The sequence below is a fragment of the Giraffa tippelskirchi genome, chromosome X (assembly GCF_054371585.1).
Source record: "Giraffa tippelskirchi isolate mGirTip1 chromosome X, T2T-mGirTip1v1.2.pri, whole genome shotgun sequence".
NCBI lineage: Eukaryota > Metazoa > Chordata > Mammalia > Artiodactyla > Giraffidae > Giraffa > Giraffa tippelskirchi.
The window spans coordinates 88664837-88690808 of record NC_137289.1 but is presented as its reverse complement, the minus strand read 5'-3'; the positions used below and the strand labels follow the sequence as shown (position 1 = coordinate 88690808).

Here is a 25972-nt window from a genome sequence, read left to right as displayed (position 1 = left end):
TCCCCTGTTTGAGAATGAGGGATGTAATCGTAGCTGCCACCCTATCAACATGATCTCTCTTGAGAGAGTAGAGGTGAAAGTTTATCAAGGCAAAGAATCAAAGTCCTGAAACTCCTACTGCCATCCTAAAAGAAGAAAGGAAGAAAATGAATTCCTGTTAACAGCATTTCTACACTGAACAATTTGAAGGCAGCTACTATTGTATTTATCTTTGTGCCCCAGCACCTAGTCCAGAGCCTGGCACATATTTTGTTGAATTATTGAGTATCTCTGTGTTCTCAGAACCCGCCTGCCAATGCAGGAGACTTAAGAGACACTGGTTCGATCCCTAGGTTGGGAAGATCCCCTGGAGGAGGGCATGGTAACCCACTGCAGTATTCTTGCCTGGAGAATCCCCATGGACAGAGGAGCCTGGCAGACTACAGTCCATGGGGTCACAAAGAGTAGGACACGACTGAGCGACTAAGCACACACACACAATCCCTATTTTACAGATGAGGAAAGTGAAGATCAGAGAGGTTGAGTGACTTGCTCAAGGTCCCACAGCCAGTAAGGGGCAAAATCAAAATTTGAGGTCAGATTTCCTGAGAACTTCCTGTCCCAGGCTTTTGCCAATAGACTGCCAACTACCTTTCTCCACAGCAGAGAAGCTGTGAGCCCCCCTACCCTACCCAGAAGATACTCTCTGCGAGTCCCAATTGTTAGCTTTTTAAATCTTGATGATCACAAACTCCTATACCAAAGGAGGTAACGAAACCTGAGGGAGAACCCCCTCTCCTGCAAAAGGAAAGAGGACTTAGGAAGACTGCCACAGAATGGTATTGTGGGGGATACCTCAGGAGGAGCCAAAAGATGAAAGTTGGTTGGCTTAACATAATATGTGCAGGCTTAAGAATACTAATGCAGTAAAATGGAGTTGTATTTGTAGTTCATTTTTTATGACCTTACAATTCACTCATTTAAGGGTGTAATTCAGTGGTGTAGAATTCACAGAGTTGTGCAACCATCATGTCAATCAATTTTAGAACATTTTCACCACCTCGAAAAGAAACTGAATCCTTTAGCTATCTCCCACCCCCCCAACCTCCTCATCCCCCTCAGTGCTACTAATCTACTTCTGTTTATATGGATTTGCCTGTTCTGGACATTTTGTGTAAATGGATTCATATATGGTCTTTTATGACTGACTACTTTCACTTGACATAGTGTTTTTGAGGTTCAACTGTATGGTAGCATGTATCAGTACTTCATTTATTTTTATGGCTGAATAACATTCTGTTGTATGAATATATCACATTTTGTTTATCCGTTTATGAGTTGATAGGCATTTGGGTTATTTCTACTTTTTGGCTGTTACGAATACTACTCTTTGAACATCTGTATGCACATAACTGGATCATATGGCAACTCTATATTTAACCTTTCGAGGAATACTCAGGCTGTTTTCCATTTCACATTCCCACTAGCAGTGTGAAGGTTACAATTTCTCCACATCCTCGCCAACCCTTGTAAATGTCAGTCTTTTTGATTCTAGCCATTCTGGTGGGTGGGAAGTGGTATTTCATTGTGGTTTTTATTTGCATTTCCCCAAATGGCTAATGATGTTGAGCGTCTTTTCATGTGCTTATTATTTGCCAGGCGGTTTTACTTTGCTTGGTCCCTCTGTTTACGAATTGACTTGAGACCAGAGCAAGCCAACTATGTCATTACTCAGGTGATTAGAGGGAAGCAGGAGGAAAGGTGCTACCTTTCACTCTTATCAACTGTGTGCTGGAGGGCTTAGGTGCAGATAATTTTAGCTAGGAATGCTGACCTGATAAAAATGATAGGGCCTACCTTAAAAAAAAAAAAACCCAGCTTATTCACATACCGTACAATTCACCCATTTACAGTGTACCACTCAGTGGTTTTTAGAATGTTCAGAGTGGTACAACTGTCAATTTTAGAACATTTTCCTCACCCCAAAAGAAGTCTTGTCCCATTAGCAGTCACTCCCTATTTCCCCCAAACTCCTCCCCTCTTCCTAGCCCAAGGCAACCACTAATCTACTCTCTTTTTCTGTAAAGTTTCCTTTTCTGGCCCGTTCATATGAATGGAATCATATAATATGCAGAATATGCAGTCTTTTGTGTCTGGCTTCTTTCAACATAGTGTTTTCAAGGTTCATCACGATGTAGCATGTAACACTTCATTCCTTTTTAAGGCTGAATAATATTTCATCTTATGGTTATACCATAAATCGTTTATCCATTCTTCAGCTGATGGACTTGGGTTGTTTCCATCTTTTGACTGTTGTGAATACCGCTGCTATCAATGTTCATGGGAAGTTTTTGTGTGGTCATATGTTTTCAATTCTTTTGGGTATATATTCCTAGGAGTGAAATTGCTGGGTCATAAGGTAACAACATTGAACAGTTTTGAGGATCTGCCAGATTTTGCCAAAGTGGCTACACCCTTTTAGGCCCACCCTGTTTTGCAAACTTCGAAGAGAAAAAAATGTTAGCTTTCTTTTCATTTTTGCCTCCTGGGGCTGAACTTTATATACAGCTCGCTCTCTCTCGCTCTCTCTCTCTCTCTCTCTCTCTCTCTCTCTCTCTCTCTGTTTGTACTTGCGTGCACTGGGCTTTTCTGTCTTCCATGTAGCTTAAGGACATGGTAGCTAGAGTTGGCAAAGCATTCTGAATCTAGCTAGACAGGTGCTTTCTTGTCCTTGTTAGATGGTTTGAGACAAAATCCTAGGAACTTTGGTGTCTATAAAACATTGGTTCTTCTGATAGGGTAGAATGATTAGAATAATATGGAGAATGAATTCTTATTTATTTATAGCTTTTTAGGATTTCTTTTTCTTTTTCTTTTAGTTTATTAGGATTTCTTTTTAATTTAATGTGTTGCTTGTTGAAATCTTGACCCTGATATTTACACTGTTGCTTTCTTTTTTTAAAGCTTTAGACTTATATTCCACAATAGGGTAATTGTTTTATTGTTTTTAATAGAGAAATAGAATAATTTCAGCCTATCCCTGGTGGCTCAGACGGTAAAGAATCTGCCTGCAATGCAGGAGACCTGGGTTCAATCCCTGGGTTGGAAAGATCCCCTGGAGGAGGGCATGGCAACCCACTCTAGTATTCTTGCCTGGAGAATCCCGTGGACAGAGGAGCCTGATGGGCTACAGTCCATGGGGTCCCAAAGAGTCAGACACGACTGAGCAACTAAGCATGCACGCATATCATTGTCATTGAGATTAAAAAATACGGTTTTTGCTCCTTTTATCTTAAGAAAAGGAATCATCTTGGAGGAGTAGCCAAGGCCCTGGCTTCTAGTTCTGACTTTTAGTAGCTGAATGATTTTGTACTAGTCAACCTCTTTGGGCCTCAATTTTCTGATCTGTAAAATGATGGGACTGTGCAAAATGATCCCACATGTTTCTTCTAACTCAAATTCTGTGTTAGATAAGTGGAAGTAAGTTGTGAATTCAATTCACAAGTTCCTGTTTGTAACTAGAGTGTTACTGAATCACAGTCTTGAGTTAATAACAATCTTGCATTAATAAAGGTCTTGTCTTCCCCTCTTCTTTTCTGTGGCAATGCTTTCATCCTCTTGAAATGGATCTTTGTTTACTTTTCATTGAATTTAGATATCTTAAAAAAGCAAAGACCGTAGAGATTTGGGGATTTTTCAACTTGATAAAATTAACACATTTTGTATAAATATATACAATGGATGTCTGCATACATGAGTGTCCTTCAGATTTTCAAAAAGAAGAAAGATTTTTTGAATCTTGGGTTAAATAAACTAGATTATTGAGTTTTGTAAATACTCAGAAAAAGAAGTGGTGAGCACTGAAACCACCATTGATTCACCAAGGTCAAACAAATCATGTCAGACTGCCAAATTGCCTTGATGGACAGGGTTACTAGACTGGTAGATCAAGGAAATATGGTAGATGTGGTGTATCTAGATTTCAGCAAGGCATTGGCAGGGCTTCTTTGGTCTACTCTTGGGTAAGATGGCAAGGTGATAGTAGCGATAATACTTTAAGTGGATTTGTCTGCAACTGGTTGAGTGATCAGTCCCAGGGAAAAATGAAGAATGAGCCAGGAGCAGCATGGAGGGGAGTTTCTAGTACACGTGTGTCCTGTCTTCATCCTTGGGCCTGTCCTTTTCAGTCTGCCTCCACATCCCCCTCAGATTATATTTTATATTGTAATACATAATTTTTTAAATTATATTTCTCCTGGATATATAAATATTACATTCAAATTTGTAGAAAATTGGAAAACAACAAAATACAAAGTAAAAAAAAAGCTCAAATCACATGTAAAACTACCTCCAGAAATAACCATGTATTTGTGTGTATTTCCCTCCAAACTTTTATATCTCATATAGTACGTATGTATGTCTTTCAAGACTGGGATCATTGTATTTAAGCAGTCTTGTATCCATTCTTTTAACTTAGCATATGTCATTAATATTTTATTAAAATGGTTCTTAATAATTAAATATTCCATCATGTGTGTGCCATAATTCATGTAATCGATTCCTTATTGGAGGACATGTAGGTTGTTTGCAATTTTTTGATTTTATAAATAACACATTGATGGATATCTTTGTATGAGGCTTTTTGTGAATTTGTGATTATGTGTTCAGAATGAATTCCTTGAAATGGAATTATTGGGCCAACAGATATGAACATGTTTAAGACTTTTGATATATTTAATATGTATTTGATATATTTCTCTATCTCCAGCAACAATATGTGAAGTCGCTCAGTTGTGTCCGACCCTTTGCGACCCCATGGACTATAGTCTACCAGGCTCTTCCATCCATGGGATTTTCCAGGCAAGAATACTGGAGTGGGTTGCCATTTCCTTCTCCAGGAGATCTTCCCAACCCAGGGATTGAACCCGGGTCTCCCGCATTGTAGGCAGGCGCTTTACTGTCTGAGCCACCAGGGAAGTGTATATTTTGAGATCCTTGCTAACATGGAGTATTATTTTTTAAAATATCTTTGCAAATTAGATAGGTAAAAATGTTATTTAATGCATATCTTAATTTGTATGTCTTTTTAAGAATAGAATTGAACATTTCTGTGTGTGTGTTCATTGATCATTTTTTGTGTGTGGATTGCCTGTTCATACCCTTTCCCCATTTCCTTGTTGAGGTATATTTATCAGTTCTTGCATGGATGCTAAGTTGCTTCAGTCAAGTCTGACTATTTGCGACCCTATGGACTGTAACCCATCAGGCTCTTCTGTCCATGGGATTCTCCAGGCAAGAATACTGGAGTGGGTTGCCATGCCCTCCTCCAGGGGATCTTCCCTGACCCAGGATGGAACCCATGTATCTCATGTCTCCTGCATTGGCAGATGGGTTCTTTACCACTAGCACCACCCGGGAAGCAGTTCTTACTGACCCGTAAAAGCTTTAAAGTAGTCAGTCATATATGTTGAAAGATTTTTCCCATTTTGTACTTTGCTTTTTATTTTATTTTGATGTACAGATGTTTTGTTTTTATGTAGTCAAATCTATAGTGTTTTCTTTTTTGTGTAATTTGCCTCTGCCCATAGCTTTGGAAAGGCCTTTCTTACCCTGAGAGAAAATAAATGTCCACCTTTTTAAAAAAATTCTAGTTGTTTAATGTTTTTCTTTTTGCATTTAGAACTTTAACCTGCCAGGACTTTATTTATGATGTAAGATAGGATACTACCTTATTTTTGCTCCAAATATTTTAAGGAATTACCTTGGAACCATTTATCAGATAATCCATTATTTTCTTGCTGTTTTGGAGTGCCACTGTTATTACACGCACACACACACACAACCACACACACATGCTCATAATTTGGATTTGGGGTTTCTTAATTCTGTTCTGTGATATTTTACTTTGGGATTATCAGTTACTGAAAAATGACCACAGATGTTTTGACAAATAACCAGAAGGGTCTTTCTCTAGGTCTCAGTTTCTGGGTTCCTTCCACAGAAACTTGACCCAAAAGATCCAGTTGATACCCCAATAAATATTGTCAGATAATTTGTGATCCTGTTGGAGTGACCACTGTGAAGAATAGTTGAATCTAGACTCTCAGTTGACATGTAAAACATAGAAATCAGGGATTTCCCTGGCAGTCCAGTGGTTAGGATTCTGCACTTCCACTCTAGAGGGCCTGGGTTCGATTCCTGGTTGGGGAACTAAGATCCTGGAAGCTGCTGGATGCAGCTGCAGCCACAAAAAACCAAAACAAAACATAGAAATCAGTTACATACCTATGGCTGATTCATGTTGATATAAGGCAGAAACCAACACAATATTGTAAAGCAGTTATCCTCCAATTAAAAGTAAATAATAAAAAGAAAACGGTTACATTAACTCATTAGCAGGCTTAGTCATAAAATGTTGTGTTTCAGTCACTATATTGCAATATTTCTGTTAAGTGGGAAAGATTGTTGTGAACAAGAGTACCTGCTACCTTCAGAGCAAGGAAAGGTATAATTCTTTATTCATTCTCAGGTTTTCCAGATGAGGTGTTTTATCTTGGGATGATTCTACATAGACTTTGACTTATGGGCTAAAGGAGCTAAAGGCTTTGTTAATCTTGTATTTATTTGAATATGCTATGTGAAATTCTTTAGAAATAGAGAAAAGACCCTATTTGAAGCTTTTACCCTGATCGCTGGTGATTCAGTATAGGGTGAGAAGAGCCAATGGCTAGGTGCTATGAAAAAACTTTTTCTTAGCTTGATATAAGATCAAAGCATTTTTCTTTCTACTCGTTTCAGACCAGGTGGCTGAATGTCATGGCACCTTTATATAGTATAGTGCTTTTGCTCAGTGCCCTTCCTGCATCCTCACTAAGCTCTTTAGGGGACACAAACATCCAGTCAGTAGGAATAATCTGGAATTTTTTATGGCATGCTGATATGGATTGTCTTGTTTTCTGTTTTATTCCCAGTATCAGGATGCTATCCAGAACTCTGGTAATGTGTGTGTATGGCTGAGGAAGCATTGTGACAGTGGAGGGACCAAAATACAATGACACTGAAGTTTCTGTTCTGGGTTAGTCATAGTTCTGAGCCCATTGTTCTAAAAGTAGAGCTGAAATTTTCTTCAAGCACCATTTGCCCATATGGAGGCCTGTTTGCCATGTTTCTGCCCTCTCATATAGCCTTAAATTCTTTTTGTTTCAATTTATACTCCTTACATTGGTATTTTTTGACCCAAAGAGTTTAGAATTATTTGCAGATGTGAAGATTTCCTTCTTGTAGATCATGTTAAAATTTTTAATTAGACTAGTCTTAGGTTTGATTTCTTATGGATCGCATTGATTTGATTCTAAAATCATAGTTATGTAAAAATCAGAAGGGACCTGAGAAATTTAGTTGTAGAGGTTTCAGATTTTTTAAATAGTAGGCTCCATAATTAGAAACTAACCCAAGTAATAGGCTTCATATTATTTTATAGGGACAAGTTTGTGATTCTAAGAAATGTGCTTTTTGACAATTCATGTGCTTATCTCCACACTGACAGGTATCTTCTTTATTGGGCTTATTTTACTTTTGGCTCCATTCATTTCTTTTGAAAACATGAACTATGTTGTTGGCACAGATGCTTGTAATTCATACAGATCCTGAGGGTTTGCATTCCACAGGCAACTGTAGAAACCTAAAACACAATTCATACTCATCAGAATTTGTGACTGTCTCATGTGATTTCTCTGAGCTCAGGGCAGCTCAGCAATGGCAGATGAGGGCTGTATGAATTTGAGATTTGAACACCTTCACTTCCTTAGGAACAAATGAGTCTTTGGGCAACTATTGATTTATTTTGTGATGATAACCAACCAAGACACTGTGCTGTTATTCAGCTCTTTTACTCAGTATTTGTGTGGGGACTTAAGGTCAGCAAGTTACATTTCTCTTTTTCATTTTATTTGTATTTGTGTCTTTCCATTGTTCCTGCCTGTCACGATCTGTGTGTCTAAAGTCTCATCCAGTTGTCTCCCCAGCTTCATTGTCATTTCCGAATTTGGTAGGCATGGCTTTTATTTTATTTTGGAGCATTTACCTTTTATATCTTTATTCACACCATAGGTAGTCAGTGCTGCACACAGACTAAGTACTCTTTGTTGCTTCTATTTGTTTCTTGTCTCTACAACATTTTCCTACCCATAATCCAATAGAACCAAATAAGTTTTCTATAGTTTGAGAAACTGAGCCCCTTTCAGCATTTCCAAATTACTGACAAGTGTCATTTCTAATATCAAGAAGACAATTTTTCTGTCATTAGAAAGGTAAATGCATTTGAGATCAAAGTCTTAGAGGGGAGATGGCTTTGGAGGCTTGGTTATGTGTCCATTTCATATTAGTGAACATTGTAGTTTCAGTCCTCTTTGATGCTTTATTAGGCTATTAAATAGGTCTTGAAAGCTTTGATATGTTAGTATTTTGCAGAAGTGGTTTGCAGTTTTGTTCAAGTTTTACCCTTTTGGGGTGAGTGGAAGGAGAAAGTTTTGTGTTCTTTTTCCATACATTAGTTCCTGAGGAGCCAGAATTTGAGAATTACAGTGTCCAGGTTTGTCCTGTCAGATCTTTATAGCAAGTTTACACATTCATTAAAGGTTGTTGACTCAACAAGGGTGCCGATTGCCATGCTAAACTTTGAGAAGGAAACAAAAACCACATCAAGGAGCTTATAGTTTTGTAAAGGAAATGACATCACAAATTCTGGGCACTAGATTTTAAAAAGGGAGAGGCAGTGGAGGGCCTGGAAACCATGTTAGATGAAGAATGTTTAAGGAAGTAACAATATTTAGCCTGGAAAAGAGAGAACTTATTTTGAGCACATGATGGCCATTCTCTCTTATGGCTGATATTATCCCACCTTTTCCTGGTCTTTTAGGAAACAACTCAGAAGCTGTCTTTGATCCTTTCTCACCCTACATCCCATCAGATGTCAAAATTTCTCTTCTCTGGCTCCAGCATATTTCTTGATTCTTGCCTCTTCTTTCTATCCTCAGTTGCCCCCACACTATGTCAAGCCTTTGAAGTCACTGTCTGTACTAGTAGAACAGGTTCTTGGTCTCTGTTGCCTTTGTCCCTGTTTTCCTTTCTATATTATGTTCTCAGAATAATCTTCCCCCAAACCTAGTTCTAATTGTATTACTTTCCTATTTAAACACTCAACAGTGGTTTCCACAGCCTAGTAAGAAAAGCCCCTACTCAAACTCTTATAATCTGGCCCCCAACCTGCCATCACTTCCCCTTCCCCTGTTCACACTCTACCTTCTATTCAGTCTTATTCAGTAGGCTTTCCCAGCTCTTTGATTTTCTTTAAATTGTTCCTTCATACAGTTATACAGAAGAGAATCTGTCATGTTTATACTGTTTTAGACACCAAAATAGGACCAGCTAACAAAAGAGATGGCCCTCGATCTAACAATTTTCTCTTGAATAGTGTTGTCTAATGATGAAGGAATAGAGAGCTTCCCAGCATTGGGTATATTTGAGCAGAGACTGGGAGCTAGCTGGTTTGGATGCTGTAAATAAAGCAGGCTGCCCACCCCCAGGCTGTAGGTGCTAGACAAGAAGAGAGAGCATGGTTCTCTGATCTGAAGAAACTTAAATCTACATGTGAGGCACCACACTTATTCTCCCCATGATAGCCAAAGTGATATACATACACACATGTTCATGTCAGTCGTTTACTTAAAATCTTTCAGTGACTTCTTTCTGTTACTTTTAGGATGGATGCAGAAATCCACAAGGTCATGTATAATCTGACCTCTGTCTGCCTTCCTAGTCCGATCTGCTAGTATCTCCTTACTTCCCTGTGATCCAGATATTTTGTACCCCCACATATTTTGTTTCTTCTGTCTGGAATGCTTTATCTCTCTCTCTTCCCCTGGCTAACTCTTCATCCTTAAAGACTTGACTTAAATGTCATTTCCTCATGGAAACCTTAGTTAACATCCTCCTATCCACCCCTCAGTAGGTTGGGTCACCCTGTTAGTCTCACAATCATATTAAACTTGTAATTAAATGGTTGTTTCTTTCATTATTGTAATTTCTAGGAACCATTTGATTACCTTTATATTCCCATCAGCTCTCATAGTGCCTGGCACACACTAGACATTTAGTTAATATTTGGATAAATAAATGAATGAATAAGACTTCGGGGTGGTGAACAGCATAAAGGATGTTCAGTGTCAGGCAGGGAGGAAAATTTCAGGACAAGGGAGTAATAGCTAGGAACGAACAAATTGTGTTCAAGAGTTGCAGGCAGGTTAACTCAAAAGAGGATTCTGTTATTGTATGGCAGAAACCAACACAAAATTGTAAAGCAATTTTCCACAAATTAAAAAAATAAATAAAATGTTTTTAAAAGAGGATGATCTGTCTGATGACACATGAGATAGATCAGCTAAGAGTGATAGGATGATGGTTTTAGCAGTCTTTGACATTTTAGTTGAGATATTAAAATTCTTTAGTTGCTACTGAATTATTATAGATACTTGGATGAGGGGCTCCAAGTTGGAGTTTTAGGAAGGCTTTTCAAATAAGAATCTTAAACTGGACTGGAATTTGGAGAGCCTTGGGGCAGACTACCAGCTAGAGCAGTACAGCAGTGGTCCAGAGAAGAGGTAACTATGTGACCTAAATCCAGGCAAGAGATAAAATAATAATGAGAAAACAAAAAGGCAATGACAATGGAAATTAGAAAGAAAGAGATGGATTGAGGAGGCAGTTAGGAAGAACATCAGCAAAACTTGAGGAAACACTGGTTGTGCACAGGGGAAAGGGAGCTGTTGTTTCCAGTACCAGGGAGGTTTGGCTTGAAATTATCAAGTAGGTGGATGCAAAGTGGTCAAAACTAGAGGTAGATAGTTCTAGAGGTAGATAGAATGTCATATAGGTGGTAGGGCAAGCCCTTTAAATCAGCAATCCCACCCACAGGTGGACCTTTCCTGTGATTATGCAGAGAGAACATTTGAGGTTCCTCTTTGTCTACTCAAGAATGCAATTTTGGCTCTACTTTCATATAACCAAAATGCTTATTAAAGTTTTTTCTCCCAAAACGAAGGATCAATCTGTCCTCAAAGGTACGTTCTATTTCTTCAGGAACAGAAAAGCTGCTGGAAGCTTTAGAATAACAGTTTATCCTCACTTCCAGTAAAAGGGTTTCAGAATGTTGGGGTTCAGTTAGGTAGTGCCAGTCAAATTTTTTCATGTGCATATGATTTGACCCTGCAGTTTCAATTCAAGGAATCTATGCTATGGAAATGCTCATACAAATACACAGAGCAGCACTGATTGTAATGGAAAAAATCAACAATTTATAAATATATATCAGTTGGGATATGACTGAATAAATTATGATCTGTCCATAATATGCAATACTATGCAGCTATTATAAAGAATGAGGTAGATCACGAGTCATGTCAGTATAGGTTGCCATGACATATCAGAGAATGAAAAAAGCATGTAAATCTTTGTGAGTTGTTAATGTATATAAATGATATATACAGAAAATAAGTCAGGAGGGATACATGCTAAAAATCCTAACTAGTTGCTTCTGGGTACTGGGATGGGAAAATGATACAGGGATGTCCAAAGAAAAAAATATTTTTTAAAATCATATGCTACTTTTATAGTTTAAAAATTTGTAAACTCATTAGCTTTCTTTGCAGGCACATTGGACAGAGGCCTCTTTAGCACTTTCCCATGGAATTTGCAATTATATTACCATTTCTTTTTTTTAATGAAAGCTTTCCAACCCTCTTGTACTACCTTCTTTTTGAGACTGGCTGCAGGATACTTACCTTATCTTTTCCCTGAACTAACAAACAAAAATCAATTTTGTAATCAGTTCCAAACTTTATTTGGCATCAGAATCACCTTTATACTTGTCAAAAATACAGATTCTTGGGCCTACTCAGTAAGTTCGGAGTCAGTGTGTCAAGGGCTAGGGTCCAAAAATCCTGGTTTTTCAGAGGGCCCCCAGGTGGTCAGTGAGGAACCCTGTTTGGGGGAATGATGTCTGATTGTCCTACCCCCACCCGCTTTTCTCTCTGTGATTAGTAAAGAGAATGAGGGAGCAGTGACTCACTATGGATATCTTTTGTGGGTCACAAATAGTTTGGTTCATCTGAATGGGAAAAAATAAATATAACACAGTTTAGTAGACGTAAGATTTTAGTAATAAATATTCTTTAAAATAGCCTGTTTGAAGTAGGACGTTTGGGTTATAGTGGCTTGTCTGATGGGCTTCTAAGGCAATGACTTAGGCCTAGGATATGCCTTCCAGCAACGGGTTTGTTTTGAGTGAAAGGGGAAGAGAGGCCTTGGCAGATTGTGAGTCTTAGAATTCAGATACTGTTTAGGTGAAGCTTTTGTTCTTGGAAAATGATGCCTCTAATATTAAGATGAGGTACTATCTATCTAAAGACTATTCTAAACAGCTTTTTGTGAGAATTATTTTTTCCTTGTTATAAAGCAAAGTTTGCTAATCAGATGCCCACTGTGGGTTATTAGCATCTCAAAAATGTGTTTAAAAAACATATACTCCATTTACTTCCAACAATTAACCTTGGGAACAAAGGTAAGTGGGGAATACCTCTTAACTACCTTTCCAAGCCCTCAGTGAAGCTGGCAGCCATCAGTTAAATAAACCATTAGGTTTATTAGTTTGAGAACGGAAGCATCGACTTGGGCACAGTTTTCTAATTTGCTTCTCGTTTACCCAACAATCATTTATTCAGAGGCTATTCTCTGCCTACTGGACATTAGATAACTCTGCAAATAAAAGCCAGAGACCTGTGAGCAGCTAGAGCTCTAAGGGGATCATCTGAATGGGGAAAAGTGAATAAAACACTGTTTAATAGATTTGAAAGCTTAGAGGCATGTAGAAAACAGAAAATGACTTCCTTAAAGCAATAGCTTTGTTCTCTTTCTATAGTCTATTTTAAGTGGGCCCTCTGGCACAGTGTTATCAACCTTGGATTAGGAGCTTGAGGAAATGGTGGTTTGGTGGTTGTTTTTTAAAGGGTTTTTAAAGAAATGTAATTACTAAGCAACTGCCATGATCTGCTAAGTTGGAGTTCAGTGGGCAAGCCAATTCCAAAGAAGAGAATATATAAACAAGTTGGGAGAGGGGAAAACAGATCAAAGATCGATTGGGTGTTTTTTCCTGCGTTCAATGCATATTTCTGCCTTTTACTTATCTTGCGCAAGAAAGGGCTGCTTGGTCAGAAATCTCTTTGTCTCACCCGGTCTTCTCTGAGCCGATGAGTGGGGAGGAGGGCCAGAAAGAGCCAACTAGAGAGGGTTGGGCTGGAGGGTTGAGCCTTAGGGTGGGACCTGTTCCTGGGCGGCTCTGGAGGTAGATAGCCCTGCTGCTGTCCAGGGCTGCTATGACAGATTGGTTACCGCCCTCTACCTTTAGATTGGGACGCCTCATTGATATTGATGTGTTGCCTTGTAACCCTCAGAACAGGGACATTGTTCAGCTGCTGTCTCTTTTTTTTTCCCCCAACATTTAATGGGTGAGTCAGTGACTTAACTGCTTCCTGCAGGATTTCAGGGATGGGAGTAAGTAATGAGGACAAATCACCATAACACCAGTGCGTGATGAATGGAAGAGCACACAAATTTAACCAGTTGGCTTCATTGGTATCAGAGTGAACAAAAAGAAACTTGGTTGGGAAGAGGAGATTTGTTTGAGTTAGAACTCTTATTTTCTCCCCTTTAGGCTTTTTACTGTTTCCCTTTATACCCAACTGAAGGTCAGGTTGCTTTGCTGAGGGAAGGGGGAGTGTCAGGTGTTGGAACAGGTGTTCTGTTTTCTGCCTGTAGAGTCATACAGACTAGATGGGGATGCTTCTTGCCAGCCCTCTGTGGTGCATGAAAATGCTTTTGTGGAATATTTTCCCCTGGAAATGTGTTTGTTTTTTTAAAGCAGCTCCCAACCTTCAACCCCCTAGTATAAATTTTGACTTCCTTTAAAATCAGCTTCTCATAATGAAGTATGCCTCTTTTCTATCATTTTCTTTTTTTTTGGGGGGGGGCTAATTACTTTACAATATTGTAATAGTTTTTGCCATACATTGACATGAATCAGCCATGGGTTTACATGTGTTCCCCTTCCTGGACCCCCCACCCACCTCCCTCCCCGTCTTTTCTATCATTTTCACAGTCTGTGCCTTAGAGATATCCCATTTTATGTGGCCATCATAGACCTGAAAAATGTGTGAGGTGTGTGTGTGTGAGTGTGTGCATCTGTATGTGTGTAGTAAATGTGAATATCACATTTGAGATGTACTAGGAGAATGTCACAGTAAAGTAACCCTATAAAAAGCCTTTTATAGTAGTTGTATGGATAGAATTCATTTTCCTTTGTCAAGTTTTCTTAAATTGGGTATAAACCTGGAGTCACCATTCCAGAATGATGAGGCTTTTTCAGGCTGTGTGATGGTGTCAGTGGGCTACATAGTTGGTCACAGACTTATGATCCCACTGACTAGATGATTTTGGAGGAGAGAGATGTCAGCAGACTTCTGGGTTTGGGAGAATTTTTATTGTGGTGTTTGTTCAATTGTTACTGAAGCCAAAGACCCTGATTGTTGAAAGGGAAATAATTCAGGAGAGCTTTGTGATCTCCTTTTCTGATTGTGAGGTTTGTTTTTACCTTTGTACTGCATTCCATTCTCCCCCCTCAAAAAAAAAGTCACCTAGAAACAGATCATCTTCTTTGCCTAATAATCATATAATGGCCTCAGGTCTTTTCCTGCCCCTCCACCCTGCGTCTCAGGGCCATCTGTTCTCTGCAATCCACTTTTCGGGAAAGTCTCCTTTCCCATCTGCTCTCCTTGGGCCTCAGTGTCTGCTCTAAAGATTTATGAAGGCTGCTCTGGAACCTCTTTCCAGTTATTTTTTTAAGGATCAGTAAGCTTTTTCCATTTGATTTGTCCAAAAGTTACTCCTTTTTCAGGTGTATTCTTTCATTCTTTCACTCTGGGAGTGGAGAGAAATCTGTCTTTCTGTGCTTGCCGGAGGTACTCTGCTTATCAAAGCAAAGATTGACTGGGCTGGCTCTGGCTGCTTTGAAGCCAAGGGTCCTCCTGGCCTTTTGGCCGCTGGCAGATAGGCTCAGTGCAGCTCCTTGGGTTCATTCTTTTCCTGTCCTTTCCCTTGTCTCCCTGACAGAGTATAGTCGCTTTGAATCGAAGATACATGACTTGCGAGAACAGATGATGAACAGCAGCATGAGCTCTGGGTCTGGGTCCCTGCGAACAAGTGAGAAGAGGTCCTTGTATGTCAGGTAAGTCTCACTTCTGAACACCAGGCTTTGTGTGACACGAGGGAAGCTCCGTGCCAACCCAGCCCTTCTTGTTTAACTAGTGGGATAGGGAGTGTGTACTCCCAGTACTAAAACAACACTTTGCACTGTATGCTCAGGTTGTGTACTTTATGGTCAGTATCTCCTCCCTTTTGTGAGCTGGCTTCTTCCTTTTCACTCCTGAATGACTCAGTATGGGAAATTTTCAGTGTGCTCTCTAATTGTAAAAGACTGTTGCTAGTCAGCATTCAAATAGCACTCAAATGTTCAAAGTACTTTGCTCACAATCTGTGATTTGAGGGGAAACTTGGCATTCCCACTTCCACATATGCATAATAGACATCAGACTTTATATCCAAACATATCGGCTATCACTGTGTTCTGGTACAGGGTCTCTTTTAAGAGACCAAAGAACTGACAGGTTGCTACATTTTGTTTTGTTTGTTTGTTATAAGTTGTGTTTGCTCGCTCCCTGCTGCAATGGTCTGCTGTAAATGAGTCATGGGACATAGGATGGGATGATGTACCTTCCACAGGAAGGGCGGGTGGAACAGATATATAGCATTGGATTGCTGCTAAAGCTTTTCAGAGATACTGTCTAAGGTTGAGCTTCTGACCCTTGAGGCATGTTGTAATACTTTATCAGGTCAAAGTACAAACCTCTTGGAGAGTTAGATTGCTAAATGAACACTGTGGACTCCTAGAATTAGTGATAGTTTTCTTCTTCCTGCTTGGGCTTCTTGGCAAAACTCCAACAGTCTGGGGTAAGTACACTGTATCTCTCCAAGGGTAAAATCCTCAGAGAAAGAAGTGGTAGGATTATTCCTCTGAGGCGTGTGTGTGTGTGTGTGTGTGTGTGTGTGTGTGTGTGTCCGTCCTCTGAGGCTTGTGTGTTTGTGTATGTCTGTTTGTTTGTGTATGTCTGTGTGTTTGTGTGTGTCTGTGTTTTAATGCTTGTATCAAACTCTTGTTGAACTTTTTCTAGTGGTCTCTGATACCAGCTGGGGAGTGTGGAAGGGAGGCTACAGTTACTAGTTGCCTGGCAACGTGACATCTATTTTGTCCTTGGGGTTTGAGATGACGATAGCCAACCAATGTAAATGCTAATTGCAGTTTTTCTCTTGGTGCTTGATTTTCTTTTTCCTCAGTTGCTAGTCCCTGACCCTCCTACCAGGAGAAGAGCCAAGAGAGTCCAGATTTGAGCCTCAAGCCCACTGGACTCCTTCATGGTTCTTTTCTAGAATGAACCCTCAGCTTGATTCCCTCTGTGTTGAGAGCAGCTTTCTTCACGTTTGCTGTGAAGAGAGGAGAGCAGGAGGAAGGCTGGGCTACTCACTGGTGATCTTTTCAGTCTCCTGTTTTTTCTGTCACTCAGCCCCTGTTCTGGGTCTGCAGCCTAGACATTGGGGTGCCAGTGGGGGGATTCAAATGTGCTGTTGCCTTCCGCAAAAGGATAATACTTACGTGACTTGGTCAGGATTGTTCCGTTCCCGTGCTTCCAGCCCCCGCAGATGTGGCACTCCAGTGTGCGTGGGAAGCTGCTCTTTAGGCAAGACGGTTTCTTTGGAGAGCTTTATTTTTAGATTTCCCCTCTCCGCCTATCTTGCACTAGAGCTGTCCTTGCCTGGGCAGGGGGAGTGGGGCATCAGCTCCCGACCTACAAGACCTGAAACACCCTTCTCTGGTCCTGGCAAGGGGCACATTCTGTCTGACTCTGGGGAGAAGGGTGGAGACTGCACTCTGTTTCTAGTGAATCAGTTTATACAGTTTATATCATCTGCTCTTAACCTTATCTAGATAACATCTGTATCCTCAGAGGAAAGTAAATATGGTTTAGAATAGTGAACATTTATAATCACTAGGATTCATCAAGGGAAATAATATTGCAGAGTAGTGAGCTAAGGTATTTCACTAAGCTAACCCTCTACCAAAGCTTGGAGCCTGGCTCATTCTACTGCCTTTCATGCCTGTTTTTGGCCTAAGGTATTTTGCTGAGCTAACCCTCTACCAAAGCTTGGAGCCTGGCTCGCTCTAGTGCCTGTTTTTGGCCTTTTTTTTTTTAACTCTACAGTGGCTTCCTTTTGTTAAGCATTTAAACATATTCAAGTTTCTTTAATTTTTGAAAAGAAAAAAAATTTCCCTCCATACCAACAGTCCCGTAAACTATTGTCTTGTCTGTCTTCTGCTGACCACATTTGCCAAATTGTGTGCCAGGAGACACTGGTTCCTCAAGATGTTAAGTATTGTGTGAAAAATCAGTGGTTCAGTAAGTTGGGCAAATGCAGGATTAAACAGAGGAAAATAGGGTTCTTTACTGTGATTAATCTCCAGGAGGGACTGTACTAAGCAGTGTTTCCCCAAAGATAGGAGCATAGAAGCCTTATTGGGAGAAACCAGTCTTAGCATCCAGGCTGGAAAATGTTGCAGTCTTCTGTACTTGCTGCTGCTACTTCTTCAAATTGTCTCTCTTTCAGTAGGAAAGGAAGTGTGCATCTGCTTTTCAGCATGATGGTATGGTTCCAAGCAACTCCAGAAGACTCTGGAGGGGCAGAAGCCCAACTCTTTTGGGGTGACTGGTTCGATGATTCTTTGCCATCGGTCTGACCTCTTCACCACAGTACTTTTCATGAATTTACCAGCTTTCTTCTTTAAAGACTCTCTTTCTACCTTGCTGGCCATTCTTCAATACCTTTCATTAGCTCTGCCCCATAGATAGCAGTGTCATTTATTTTCACAGCTTCAAATTTTGTCATCATGTAAATGACAGCTCTGATTCCTTTATTGAACTCCAGACCTGTGTATCAACCACTTGCTGGACATGTGCCTGGAGCTGCCCTTCCAGTGCTTCAAACAAGCAGTGTGTTCCAAATGGACCCCTCCCCTCCACATACAACAGACCTACTCCTCCTCACTGTCCTTATCTCAATTAATTGCATCACCATATCATGTAGAAAAGGGATTAGATTTGTTCTGTCACCCAAGGCATATCTCAGTTCTACATAAAGAAGAAAGAGCTAATGATTAAAACTGTCTGAAAATGGAATGGACTGCTTTTGGAGATAGTAAATATGATCCTTTGTCACTGGAGGTGTTACAGAAGAGGCTGGGCAACCATTTGTCTGGAGTTGCAGAGCAGGTTGAAGCTAATGATCTGCTCAGAGGCTTTCAGTAGTTCCCAGTGTCTTCAGGATGAACGGAAACAAATATTTAGGGAACACATGCTCTGCATTAGGACCTTTGTTTATTATCCTTAAGTTGCTTTTAAAATCCTTTTAATAATGCTACACAGTAGGTATCGTTGTTCTCATTTTGCAGGTAAGAAAACTGAAACTCCAGTTAGACAGCTGAAAAGTTCCGAAACTGGAATTTGAACCTGGTTGTTCTGACCAGAATATGGTTCTCTCAGCAGTTCCCAAACTTACTGATAGGAATCAGCTGGCATGCTAATAAACATACAGATTCCCAGGCTCCTCTTCTATCAATTTGGATTCACCGGGTTTGGGGAAATTATGTTTTTAACAAGCAATCATAATACTTAGGAATGACAACTTATTTGTCACAATAGATGTTTATTTCTGTTTTCACTTGAAAACTGAACATCGCACTTGAGCTCCTGCTATGTGCAAAGTAGTAAAGCACAGGCTTGAGAAATTAAGCGTGGTTGTGGAGGGTAGATTCAAGGAAGCAGTAGAAGCGGTTCCTGCCCTCCAGCACCTTACCATCCACACAGAAGATAGTGTGCAGCAGGTAGTTAAAGTTAAGGAACCCTTTTCATGGGAGTTTCACCTCTAATTCTATTCTCTGTTGCTTCCCCTTCTGACATGAGTCTCCTCCCTTCCCTTCCCCTGAGTCTCTATCCTCCTCTAGTGTGCACGGGCTTGCAAAACTATCTTGAAGCAAATACCACCCTCTTGCAGCTGCACCAAGGCTGTAGCAAGTGAAGCCCTAGGGAGCTGCAACTGCACCGACCACAGGGGCGATGGGATTTGTGGAGCAAGTCAGCAAGAGAGAGGACAGATAACAGTGTTTGGAAAATGAGACTTGGTTTTAAAGTCACTAGTGACTTAATGGAAAGGCCTTTCCCACCCTTCACCATACTAGAAACATCTCTTAAATAGTATAGACAGGGTGAACAGAGGCCCTCTTTGTGCCCAGTCTAGGGCCTCTGCTCTTCTGGTTCATTTGCCTTCCACCCTGGAAAAGTCCATAGAAATATGCTTCTCCAGCCTTTTGCTCAGGGTCAGGGTGACCAGGTCAGGTTTAACTCAGGCTGTTCCTGATGTGAAGGTAGTAAAAAGACACAGGGAACTTTAGCATTCCAGAGACCTCCAAGTTCTACATTCATATTTAATTAATTAATTTCATAAATAAGCAGAAGACCTTGTCCTCCAAAAGTTGCCAAGAGGTTTGATAGTACATTTGTAGAAATAGTTTGTGAAACTCTGTTCCTGTTAACCTGGCTACATTGTTTGCAGCCATGGGACAGCATCAGGCATTTTGGGAACCCTGGCCTTCTGGCTGGCCATCTGCCATCCTAGCCTTCTTCCTGCTCTTGGAAGGAAATCATGCCCTATCTGTAGTCCTGATTCAAGAAACAGTGTCAGAAACATTGGCTTGGATGATGCTTGAGAGTGTCCAACTTTGTCTTGCTCATTAATGAGTTGCAGTTGTGGATTAAGATGTCAACAAGGTATAATATTGCCAGGTTTCACTATCTGACACAGTTTGGGAGTGATGATAATCTGCATCTTAAAAAGCAACAAGAATTTATATAGTGTTGGGGGCTACCATAGGATGGGACAGTTTCCTGTATCAGTGATTCTGGAACTGCCTGTCGTATACCCCAGACACCAGTCCTAGACTCATCATCGCCTCACCTGATCCAACAGGTGCTGTGTACCCTGAATATTCACACATCAGGAATCTGTGAATGCTCCTCTAACTTCATAACTGCACTCTAAGGCCTGAGACCCTGAGGTAGGCTGAGGAGAACAGTGTCCTTCCCTGTTCTCCATGTTCCCTTCTTCAAGATGTGCCAGGGACTCCTGACTGGCTGCCAGTTGCATTCGCTCCTCTTGTGATGGCCCATCTTGTGTCTACTTAAGTACTCAAGTTTGGGGTTTTCAGTTGCTCTTCAGAAGCTGCTAGAAACTTTGACTCTCACGCTGAGGTCAAGGGATGATGAATTACTGGCGCTGCATAGCTCTCTGTGTATCCTTTAGATGGACCAGGCAAGGGAGGGGCTGCTCAACTTTTAAGTAATATGTGCCTTTTATCAGGTACTTTCTGTCTCACGTAGCTTGGGCTACTACAACAAAATACCATAGGCTTGAGTAGCTTGAACAACAACCATATATTTCTCACAGTTCTGGAGCTGGGAAGTCCTAAGTTCTAGGCTCTGGCAAATTCAGGTTCTGGTGAGCCCCCCACTCCCCCCGCTTGTTGTGTGTTGTGGCCACCTTCTTGCTGTGTCCTCACATGGCCTTTCCTGGGTGTGTTCTGAGAAGAGAGCCTGGTCTCTCCTGTCTTCTTCTTCTCATAAAAGCAGTAATGTTAGGATGAGGATCCATCCCTCATGACCTCATCTAAACCTAGTTACCTCCTCCCAAAGGCCCCACCTCCACTTACCATCACATTAGGGGTTAGGGCTTCAATATGAACTTGGAAGGGGGGCACCCAAATATTTAGCCCATAACACCAACCAAAGGAAGAAAGCAGAATCTCCCAACTGGTATGGGAGGGATATATCAATACTGTGGAAGAACATGGGGCTTCCCAGGTGGCTCAGATGGTAAAGACTCTGTCTGCAATGTGAGAGACCTGGGTTCAGTCCCTGAGTGGGGAAGATCCCCTGGAGAAGGAAATAGCAACCCAGTCCAGTGTTCTTGCCTGGAGAATTCCATGGACAGAGGAGCCTGGTGGGCTGCAGTCCATGGGGTCAGAAAGAGTTGGACATGACTGAGTGACTAACACTTTCACTTTCATGGAAGAACCTGTTGTGGGGTGGTAACTGGGAGTGTGTTCTGTGCTCCCTACCCCAGCTTGGTCTAATCACCATTCACAAATATCATACATGGCCTTAGTCCTCAAAGGGCTGATGGTTTCTATCCCTCAAAGGGATATAATATGAAAGATTAAAAAACTGCAAGAATGAAATAGCAATAAACAGAAAATATTAAGAAAGATCACTGCTAAATACATAGTATGAATTTGGAAGAAGGAGATTTGGAGTGGGCACAGTCACAGACAAGGGTGGAACTTGGGTTGTGCCACGGAGGAGCTGCTGCATTGGCAGCAGATTCTTTACCACTGAACTACCAGGGAAGTTAGTGGGCATCTCTTAGGGGATACTATTTGAAAGATCACCACTTAAACAACATATATTTCAAGACCTTTGATGATGCTTTCTCCTTAGGAAACACAGTGGCATTTAAAGCTGATGTGCTGAAACTTAGCTTGGGAACTTCAAGGGGACAGGCAGAGCCTCCCAGGCCAGGCAGATGGCTGGAGCCACAGGCAGAGAGGTGGTCACACTACTAGGTGAGCACACGGAAGCAGCTACTTGCCTTTGAGGCTGAAGTGCTGTTGTTTGCTCTGAGAAACCTGCTTGACCAGTTTCCTGCCATTTTCTTTGCATTCCTATTCCCTAACACACAGGGGTGACTGGGCCAGATGCTTTTGCTTTTTCTGGATCTTTCAGACCCAAAGTTTAAAATTTAGGACCTAAATTGCAGAGACTTTGGGCCTAGTAATCTGTTTACTTTGAGCTGATTATGTTCCTGCTTTCCCTCTTGGCAGTGAGGTCCCAGCTGAAAGGAAGATTAGGCAAAGTCCTCCAGAGTGCATACATCATCCCTGTAGGCAGCTCTTGTTTTTGCTTAGTTGATCAGTCGTGTCCGACTCTTTGTGAACCCATGGGGTCAGGAAGATCCCCTGGAGAAGGAAATGGCAACCTACTCCAGTATTCTTGCCTGGAGAATCCCATGGACAGGAGCCTGGCGGGCTACAATCCATGGGGTCACAGGCAGTGGCATGTAAAGATGATGTGCTGAAACTTAGCTTGGGAACTCCAACCTGCAGACCCTGGGAAGTGAGCATCTGCTTTTTGTGCTGGTGTGACGTGGTTCCAGAAGGTGGCTTCATTGCCTGCTTTCTGTTTTTATGTGCCGCATTTTCCCTGGGACATGCTCTTTACCTGCTCTTAAGACTTAAGTCAGTATTTTTTGGCCTGGCCATGACGTTTGACAGGTGGCTCTCCTTTGCTTCCCAGAGGTGCATGGACATATCCAGGGTTAAAGAATAATCTTTTATGTAGACCACGTGCTGTGCTCTTAGGCTGTGGATGATAGTATTTTCATAAGCTTTGTTTTCTCCTGATATGTAGTGTTTCCTTCTGACCTGACCAGTCCTTAACTTGGAGACCCCCATGAAATTCTTTTTATTTAGACCAGAAAAGGTAAGGAGTTGCTGAGGTTTCCAGTCTCGCAGTAGAATCTCTTGTCAATAAGCTCACACATGAGATGGGACCAAGGTGACAGAGTCATTAATTATGGTCTTTCTTTCGGTGTCCAGAGATATATAGGTGTTGCTTTTTCCTTCCTGCTCATCCATGGTTTGAGTCAGGTTGAAAAGGTTGGTCGCTGTGTCATCTGGGCTCTGCATGTGTAGCATTTTTGGCTCTGGAACACTGGTTTAGTCTGATTTAAAAGGGGTGGTATGTTATAGCATTTGACTTTCCCAAGTGCTTGCCCTAAGGATAAAAAGGGGCAGGCAGGAGGATATATTCTTGTTGTGGAGAAAGGTGCCCTTTGATCCTCTTACCAAGCCTGACTGGAAGCTTTTGTAACAAGGTGCCAATCCCTGTCACTTCCTTGTTTCTAGGCTGTTGATAAGAGAGACTGTTACTGCTAGATGGCTACAGTTTAGCGTGCTTCTTAAAGATCTTAGGTAGGTAGTCGATATTTTTTCAAAATTTATTAAGGGCTAATTTACATACTTTTTTTTTTTACATGAAATGTATGTCATTTGAAAGGTGGTTTCACTTTACTCTCAGGCCTGTTCTTTTAGTGAATTGCCTTCCATATGAAAGTTTAGCCCAGTAATGATGTAAAAAAAAAGAAAGCAGAGGCAATGAAGTCGGTCACACAAGGCCTTCTAAATGAATGCCAGACTCCTCAGCTGGACTCCAGGCTGTTCACAGGCAGGCCCTGGCCTGCTGCTCTCCCTAATGCCCTGCCGTGTGGCCAAACGTGGATACTGGTGACCCCAGCACACACCCTGGGCTGCTTGCCTCGGAGTCACTGCTCATGCTGTTCCTTCTCACCAGAAGGGCCTCTCCCTATCTCTGTCTTTTGAAACCTGAACCCTGTTGAGGCCCAGTTCAAAAGTCAACACTTCCTCATAGATTCCCCAAGCTCTATATGACCTATGCTCCCTCCAAAGACTTTGAGGCCTTGGTTTGTCCTGTCCTGTGCCTCACGCTATAACACACTGCACAAGGCCAAGACTGATTTTGCTTCTGTATTTCCCATCTATCAAACACAGTGCTGCCAATTAAAGTCAGTGAGTATGTAAATAATGGAAGAAAGGTATTTTCCAGACATAGCCAAGTGGACAGTTAGCTTTTTTTTCCTTTTTAAAAAATGTGACCTTGACTTAGACCTCATGGAATTTTTCTGAGATTTAAGAGCCCTGGTCTGTGAGTTGACCACCAAACAACTCTAGATGAGGCCCTGTGCATCTCTGGGACTGGTTTTCATTGTTTGTGAGGAACTTTTCCAGCTCTTAGTCAAACAAAATTTCAGCAGGAAGAAATTTGGAAAACAAAGCAAGATCACAACAATGGAAGGACTGTTGAAGGAATTTTGAATGTTTAGCCTGGTGGAGAAGACCTAGGAAAGACTGAGACTCATTAAATGCTTGCACTGAAAAGAAATTTAGAGAATATTAAAGGGATTTTCTTTTTTAGATAGCAAGTGGGATGAAATGACATTTGGAAGCTTTGATGTTCTACAAAGCTCTGTATTCATTTGCAGTTCCAATTGATAGAAAAGGAAATTCTTGTTAATTCACCTTTTATATTCTTAACAGAGAATGATATTGTAGTTCAGAATTTCAAATACAACTATTGTGCTGCTATGTTTTTAACAGAATCATGGTTTAAAAAAGGCATTGTCCATTCTGTTGTTCAGTGTTGCTGATTCACAAATTTATGAGATAGAGTGCAGGTACCACATTTTATTGGGAAGTTAACTTTTTTTTCCTTGTTTGCCAGGGAACTTAGAGCCAAACATGTTCTTCATCTGAAGTAAATGACTAAGTCAGAGATGTTTGGTTTATTGACTCCTCCCTGCCCCGCGCCTTTTTTTTTTTTTCTTCTTTTTTTAAAAGTGCCTAGAAGAGTAGTATCTGGTCATGTTAGATGGTGATAAATATTTTCTTAATTAATGGATATCCTTAAGAATAGATTGTTGTATCATCATTAAAAATATTAGTTTTGAAAAATAGTCAATGATATTTCAAATATTAATGAAACAATTTCAAGTGATAACTAAGGTTGCAAAATTGTGTATACATAGCATGTTTTTAACTTAGTGAAATATGTGGTTTTTTGATCTGTGTGTTTATTATACAATATTATACAATACCACAACAGTATGAAGAGTTACTTCTAAGATACATTAAATGTGATTTTCCTTTTTTTAGTCTTTATATTTTTCAGATATTCTACAATGAGCTTATATTAGTTTTTAATGAAATTAATGTATATGGATAGTTAAAAATCTCAAATATTACAATAGCATATGCAAAAAAACCCCTTGCCTACTTACCCCTTTTCTTGCTACACAAAGGTAAATTGCTTTCAAATATTTTAACTTGCTTTCAAATACTGTAACAGAAATAGTAAATCTAAATAGCTTTCTATGTGTTAAATAACAGAGCTACAAAATAATACAGATGTAGAAATGTAGTCAAATGAAAAATCAGACATTTATTTCCACCAGGAAAAAAGATAGAAAAAGTTTATAGGAAAGGAAGGGTAGTCATCTATGAACACCACTTACATCATGATGTAAAATTAAATATTGTTTAACCAAAGAAGTGTGATGTAATTAAATTGGGAGAGCACAGGAAAAAGGATGGGTGAGTGCTATAGAAAACCAATACATAATGCCTAAAATATAAAAAACAAAACAAGCAAGAAGAAGCAGTTGTTTAGAAATGTTAGAAAAGAAAAAGAAACACCTAAAAAATTTGAAAGCAGTTCCTTTTAAAATTGACTTACATTTTTTGAAAGTCGTAAAAGGAACACATGCCTGTGGTTACAAAACAAGTCAAACAGTTCCATTCCTGACACTGCAGTGGGAACTGCTGGCATTCTTGTTGCCTTGAATCTGTACTTATTTGGTTTTTACTTAGCTTGTGTTATGTGTTTTAATATTGTAAAGTGTCTGAAATTCATCTTAGAAGTAAACTGGCCTTTTAGTTTTATTTAAGTCTCAGATGTTTAATCAATAACCAATAATTGGATTCCTCATCCACAAAACATTTATGTCGACTTTACCATATGTACTTCGGCTTCTTACTGCTGTTGCCAAAGATCAATATAGTTCTGTGAGGTGCTAAAATATATATTGGATT

At 40.4% G+C, this 25972-nt stretch overlaps 1 protein-coding gene across 6 annotated transcripts in view; it reads left to right on the top strand.

The window, feature by feature from the left end:
• DLG3 (discs large MAGUK scaffold protein 3) overlaps window positions 1-25972 on the top strand; it is a 52968-nt gene that overhangs the window by 13044 nt on the left and 13952 nt on the right. For all 6 annotated transcript variants that reach the window (XM_081566328.1, XM_081566327.1, XM_081566326.1 and 3 more), the window contains one exon: window positions 15199-15313. In XM_081566328.1, the coding sequence (XP_081422454.1) occupies window positions 15199-15313 (115 nt within the window). The remainder of the gene's footprint in view (window positions 1-15198; window positions 15314-25972) is intronic.